The sequence below is a fragment of the Cupressus sempervirens genome, chromosome 1 (genome assembly GCF_028749045.1).
Source record: "Cupressus sempervirens isolate cs-2001-9-10 chromosome 1, ASM2874904v1, whole genome shotgun sequence".
NCBI classification, from domain to species: Eukaryota; Viridiplantae; Streptophyta; class Pinopsida; order Cupressales; family Cupressaceae; genus Cupressus; species Cupressus sempervirens.
In genome coordinates, this window is record NC_143118.1 from 648,186,014 (window position 1) to 648,193,389 (window position 7,376).

General features: G+C 36.3%; 1 protein-coding gene across 1 annotated transcript; it reads right to left on the bottom strand.

Annotated features, from left to right (window-relative positions):
* Positions 1–763: 763 nt before the first annotated feature.
* On the bottom strand, positions 764–5,688 carry LOC149579567 (disease resistance protein RPS4B-like). The gene is made up of 5 exons (XM_089785917.1): positions 4,916–5,688; positions 3,238–4,381; positions 2,807–3,130; positions 1,682–2,686; positions 764–1,523 (listed from the first exon to the last, which is right to left on the bottom strand). The coding sequence occupies exons 1-5, from the start codon at positions 5,461–5,463 to the stop codon at positions 849–851; spliced, it is 3,696 nt and encodes a 1,231-aa protein (XP_089642043.1). The 5' UTR covers positions 5,464–5,688; the 3' UTR covers positions 764–848.
* Between the last annotated feature and the right edge of the window lie 1,688 nt (positions 5,689–7,376).

Sequence of the window (7,376 nt, forward strand, 5' to 3'; positions counted from 1 at the left end):
TGTAATAATCAGCAAAAGCCTGGATAATAATATTAGGGTCCGAGATATCCTGGTTCTCGATAGAAATTTTGTCAATGGACTCTTTACTATGTTTATGCTTAAGGAGATTAAAAAAGAATTTGGAGCCCCTGTCCCCATATTGGAGCCAGTGAGCCCGTGATCTAATCTTAGCACCACGAATCTTAACCTGTTGGTGCTTCCTAAGAGCATCCTTGGCATCCATAACCTGAGAAAGGAGATCTATGTTAGAAGAATCTTTCTGGATGTTATTTTCAGCAATTTGAAGGTCAGAGGACAAATGTTTCTCAACAAATCTATAATCTTTAGCCTTCTTTTGGCCAATGGTTTGCATAAATATTCTCCAAGCTAAGAGATTAGTTTTCCATCTTTCCCGATGAGACAGATGTTGAAGGTTGACCTTATTGATACCCCTAATAATTTGGATGGCAGCAAGGACATCCTCATCCAAGAGGAGACTAGAGTTCAAAATGAACTTACTGCCACCAGACTTGGGCTTACAAGGACCAATGCTAAAATTAACTTTAGTGAAAATGGGGTGATGATCAGACAACGTGGGTAAAACTCCTTTAGAAATTTATATAACTTATCCAAAAAAAAATCTAATAATATATTTTTTCATCCTTTATTGAATTAATTAATCTTATCATACAAATTTCTAACAAAATAAGATATTAATAATAATTAATTTAATATACCTTAACAAATAATAAAATAAAAGTTATATGTATATAAATGAAAAAGATTTACCACTTAAACAAATCATTCTTTAAAAAAATCATTTAAAAAAATCTTTGCCTTTACAATATTCAAAACCCCCTTTATTTTTTTTAAAATTCTAAATCATTTTCACTACCACCACCATCGCTATCCCAATCATCATCTTCACAACCATTGGCTTCTTCAATTTCATTCCCAAAATCATTATAATCAATAACATTATTGATGTCAGGACGCCCATAGGGCCACAGCTCTTCTTCAGAATATTCATCGGTGTCAATGCATAGTTGAGAAAATAAGCTGTGCAGTATACCGAGAGTTTTCCTTTCTTCGCCTTCCTCCACTCCCATTAAAAATGCCTTCTCTGTTGCAAAGGGGTATTCTATCCAGGAGTCACATTCTGACAGCCTTTCTTCATTACTCACGCAGATGTATACCCAGTCTCCATAATCCCTAAAGAGATTTATTGGTTTTGCCTCATCGGAAATACATCCCCCCTCAGGAAAACCTTTAACCACGGCGCAAAAGATGAATATCTTCAGTGAAGGATTGGTTTTACAAAACTTACTGATCATCTCCTTTACTTGTTTACGCCTCTCCTCAGAATCAAATCCCATCAAATCTATTTCACAGATAGCATCTGCCGTAGACAATGTGTCGCCAATTTTATCTGCATTAAAATATGACAATGACGATTCCCCCCCGCGGCCAAATCCAAATTCCCCTGCAACATAACCTGACAGAGCCGATCTCCCCACCATAGTTGTAATGTCCGACGGCAATCTCTGAAATTATGGCTCTCGCTAGATTATATTCAACAGTATATATGAAAAATAGAAAATAGAAAACTTGAACTACTTTATTAGATGCAACCATTCCCCAAAAAAAAAAAAAAAACAGGACTATTAAATTGACAAGGAAGTAATTGACAAATGATGAGTACCTGCAACGTTTTAGCACAACTTAATATAGGGCAATCTGAAACAACCATCTCCTTAAGTCCTTTCAATTCTTCAACGCCTCCTATTTTTATCAGCTTTGGACAACGGGCAATGGTAATGCTCTCCAGGCATGTTAAAAACTCCATATCTTCCACACTCTGCAGCCTTGCACAGTTCGCAATGAAGATTCTCTTCAACTGCTTCAACTCTTTAAAACAAATTACACCCTCTAGATGTGGACAGTCCTCAATCCCGATTCTCTTTAGTCCCTTCAATTGTTCAATAGCTTTTATACTCTTCAGCTCTAGGCAATCACCAATCCAGATTCCCTTCAATCCCCTCAATCTTTCAATAGCCGATATATCTTGCAGGTTCCGACAGTGGCTAATATAGATCCTCTTGAGACAACTGCGCCCAAAATATGGCAACTTTCTTATAGTGGAGCAATACTTTATCTTAAACATTTCAAGTTTTAGCAGATCATTGCCAAATACTTCTCTCAGAAATAGACAACCTGACAATGTCAAACATTCCAGCGTGGTTACCCCTGACAAATCCACTTCAATCAGATCTCCTATATTACAAAGCTTGAGAGATTTAAGCGTGGGACATAATTGTCCACTAATGGAGACCTTCGTTGCATTGACTGCATTACACAGAATCATGTCTTCAAGGCTTCTCATACAAAACCGATTATCAGTTGTCTCTCCCCTGTTACTAAAAGCGAATTCACCTTCTACTTTTAAGTATTCCAACCCTAAAGTCTGCAAATTGGGGATTTCTCCTACAGATTTCAGTAAGCAATTCCATTCAATGTTCCAGCTCGACAAGTTACATCCAAAATCTATGTACAGACTTTCCAGATTTTTTAACCTTCCAAGCGAGCTCACCAGTGCGCTTAAATCGCTTCTAAGCATATCTTCAACGTTGAAGTCTGCAAGTCGTATATATGACAAAAATTGCATATATTCAAAGGTGCAATGTAACTCTTTCAACTTGAGCGGAACCTGGAATTTACAATGAATTTGTTCAAACTGATAAATTTTTAAAATTATACAAGTCTTACATAAACGAACTAATTATCGAAACTCCCACAATCGGATTTTTTATCAAGAAAAAGAACATACCTGGTCATCCCTTTGACACAATCTCCCAGGTGATACTCCTACAAGACCTATACTGTGTAAATTTTGTACAGGAAACCATTTCGGAATAGTTACAAGCAGATCGGATTGATGAGATTCAAGTTCCACCCATTGTATAACGGTTGATGCCTCTGAACTCCCCAGAAAATATCTCATTTCAAAACCATCTTCGCGGATGCCCAGACAATCTGTAAGGCTGCCCCGACAATGATATCTCGGGATCCTCAGCAAACCGTAACATCTGAAACTTTTTCCTTGGAACCCGGCGAGGGCGTCTTGGAATCCCTTCATTTTGCTCATTGCAGTCTGAATTGAAATATCTTCGCAGTTAGAAAATGTTTATTCTAAGTTTGTATAGAAATGTTACAACAGATTCGAGAAAAAAAATCTTTTCGATAAAAAAAAACACACACGAGATCTTCAGGACGCCACAGCCGACGAGGATGACTCATTTGATCCTCTGTTGGCCGGCTCGCTTCTTTATCTGCCATTTGCCTCCCTAAGTCGCGGAGGTGGTCATGCATTTTCAAAACAAATCGTGGGTTTTCTTTGTGCCATGATGTATGGACATCCTGTAAAGGAGAAGCTTCCACTTGAACAAGGCACCTGTCCTTGAGGATCTGAAGCGCATGTTCGGCTCTCCACCCTGAAGCCTTCCATATACTCATTGCTCTGCTCACATCTTCTCCTATAAAAAAACATGCTATATCCATAAAGATGTGTTTTTGGTCTTCCTCTAGAGCATTGTAGCTTATTTTAAGCGTACGTTTTATGTCTGTGTGTAGTCTTGCCTTGATCTCTTCTAATTGTGACTTCCAATAAGCCATGTTGCTTCCAAAAACATGCCCGCCCATTACTTTAAGAGCAAGGGGTAAACCTCCACATGCTTGGACAAAGTCATCTACTAAGTTTTCAAATCCTTTTTTACAAGATCGTCTATGGAATGCATGATAGCAGAAGAGCTCTCTACTATGCTCTGCATTCATTGCTTTCATCTTGTAACGGATTCGCACTCCTGCATTTATAAGAAGCCTTTCGTCACGGGTTGTGACAATCACTAAACTGTTGGGATTGAGAGCATCCATGGATACTAGGGCATCCAACAGATCTTGATGATCAACGTCATCTGTAACTATAAGGAAACTTAATTGGCTGCTCCTTTCAAGATTATCTTTGATAGCGGCGATCCCATCTTCTCTACTACTACACTTTTCATCATTTCCAGGAAACAGATCATGGAGAAGTCTACTTTGAAGAGAATTCAGCCTACCTTGGGCATAGTTTTCCCGCACATCAAACAGAATAGTTGATCTACTAAATTCTGAATGTTTGCGATTGAACAAATATTTGGCGAGAGTGGTCTTCCCAGACCCTCCCATTCCACAGATGCCAATTATTTTGTCTCTCATCTCTCCATTTCTCTGACAATGACTGTGGAAATCCTTTACAAGCTCATTAAGACCCACCTCATATTTTGCAACTTGGAGAGGGGTTTTTCTCTTTTGCTTCGCCTTAACCACAGCGGACACAACATCATTACACAGCTTATCCCAATCGCTGAAATTCAGAAATACCGTACAAGTTAAAATAAGGTTAACCGATAAGACTAAAAGACAATCAAATCAAATAAACATAAGCTCTACACATGTACACAACGCAAATTGTAGAAACAATACTTAGTCTAAATCATAAATAAAAGGGAACTACAGAATAGTCTGGAATAGTCGAGCTTAGAAAGCTTATAATATTGAGAACTATTAACCAAGAAAGAAAATAAACTCAACAGCAGATTAGCCAAAAGAACTAATCTAAAAATATCAACAATTTTAAATCACTAAGCTCGGCCCGTTTTCTCTATTAATACACATTTTGTTACAGGCTAGGGAAATAAGCACAAACGGATCTGCTTTCTTTCCAGAGAAAGTCCCTCGTTATAGAATTGATTTTGCTAATTACCATTTTCAGACTGGCATACCCAACACTTTCTCTAGGGTGAATTAAATCTTTCATAGTAAATACAAAACAATATTTAGACTGGTCCAACTATTTCTTAGAAAAGAAAATCTGAAGAAAACATAGAAGACTTCTTACCCATTCTGTTCCTTGAGTACGTGGCCCTTGATCTGTGAAACGTTCTGCAGACATTGTTTCCACCGTTGAATGTCATGACTACCATATCTGCCCTTCTCTTCGTGCTTGAAAAATGCATCAGCAACTCCATTTTTTATGTAGCGGAAGTCTGATGGGTCAACATTGTAAAATAGGGGAATAATTCTAGCTCTGGTTTGAAACATTAACTGTAGCTCAGCTAAGCACCAAGGAGACTCTGCATATTTTGGGGAGAAGATGGCTATGTGCAGCAGGGCAGAGGAAATGGCATTCTTTATGGCAGATGGAATATGATCTCCGAGTTCAGTCTCTGGAGCATCAAGATATGCCCTGATCCCAGCTTGTTGGAGAGAATGGTAGATCTGCTGAGCCAGAGTTTTTTTGGTGTCTGGGCCTCGATGGTTGATGAATACGTCAAATTGCTTTGCAGTCAGGGGAGATTTTATCATACTTTCCGGAGGTTCAAGCACCAGAAAGGGATCTCGTTTCTGTTCTGTTCCTCCTCGACCAGATGTCGAAGGGGAATCCATTAACAGGAAAATAATGCTCTGCTGTAAAAGCAAATAAACAAAGAATGGATATCTTAGAAACACCCTACAGTGATATCAAGGATGGAGATGCAATGACAGAAAAAGCGATGATCGGGTCGAGGAAGATGGAATTGGGAGGTTCTTTCCTCGGTAAAAACGCGAAAAAGATTAAGGTAATGTTTACGGAGTCCAGACCGTGCTTCCACTTTAAAGCCTGACAAGAACATTTAATAATGATGAAAAAAGAAAACTTTATAGAATGGAGTCGAGAAAGATGCGACAATGACAAAAGGCAAAGTTTATAGCGTTGAAAGTGTGGGAATGGTCGGCGAGTCAAGAAAAGTGTGGAAATAGCCTGGAATTCGGTAGGAAGAATAACCCCTAGTGTTAATTTAGAGATATTAAATTCATTGTGAGATATTAGGGGGCATTTACATAATTTGATAAGATAATTAATGGAAGATAAATAAATATATTTTAATTTTTTATATATGGAATTTAATTGTTTTTTTTTTTTTAATATTAATTTAGTAGTTATGTAGATTTAAGATGTTTTAAGTGTATATTTGTAGAATTTAGTTTAAATTAGTCTATAATCTCATGAATATCGCAAAATATGATAAATTCAAAATTAATAATGCATGCAATAATCTTAACCTTGCATACTAGTTTGCATTATTATCTCATGAGAGCTCGTACAATAATGGATTTATTGTTAAGAGTGTAGCTTTTTTCTTAAATTATGGGGGTGCCTTCACTGTCTTATAGCCCATTTTGGGGTGAGCAAGGTGAAACTAGTCCCTCTTGAGGTACACACACACAAACCATTTAAACATGGGGTGATCTCAAACCCGAGACCATGGGGGTAACCTACAACCTCAAGCTCAACCACTACAACAGACTATTTTACAAGATGGCACATGTTCAACTTATACTAGAGTTTTATTAGCATTACTAGCATTCTAATGCAATCTTATGAAGTTTGTGTCCAAATATATAGTTTAATAGCATTGACATTATTGGATGAGATGCATAAACACTTAGACAACCTTATTTTTTTCATCAATTTCAATTGTCAAACTACATGTCAAATGCTTGTAGGGTACTCATTTCTTAGAATAAAACCTAACTCGTAATCAAATTTGTCAGGGCTAAACAAATAGCTTCACCACCATGTGCTAATACTCTTTTTCATTAATGAATGCATGAAGATTCTTCTCACAATAATCTCCACTTCTATCATAGAACCTTTTATTTAAAATAAATATATTTTTTAGATATACAAGTTTGGAAATATTTAGATGTTATATTGAAATACAATAGACTATACCTTCTAATTATATATGGCACTTTCATATTCTATAAACCAAACATATGCTATGGAAAAATGCATTGATATAAAAGATATTAATTGAAATAGTAGAATCTACGATTGCTAAAAGGAAAAACTTTGAAGCAAGAATATTTTGAAGTGAAAATTAAATTAGACTTGATCATAACTAATAAAATATTTGATGAACTCTTCCATTATGTAGGAATCTCTAATACTCTTGGATTTCTTTAGGATTGAGTGATCCTAGTATTCTAAGATTACATATTTTTATTTAAGGTAACTATCTAAAAATCAAATTTCCTCTTAAGAAATACATAATTGTTGGATAGTCTCAACTAAATAGGGGGGATTATGCAAGAATATTTTAGAAATGTGAGGCCGATCAAAATGTTAACCAACTCAATTTAGGAGTTAATGATTTAAAAGAGAATTGAGCACAATAATTGTAGAACTAGAAAACTTGAAGGAATACTAGAATACAATATTGGTCATGTTATAAAAAAAAAAGATTTTTGTGATCAAAGATAATATGCTATTGATTTATCTCAAAACAAAAAGAATACCATCCAATTTGTATCAT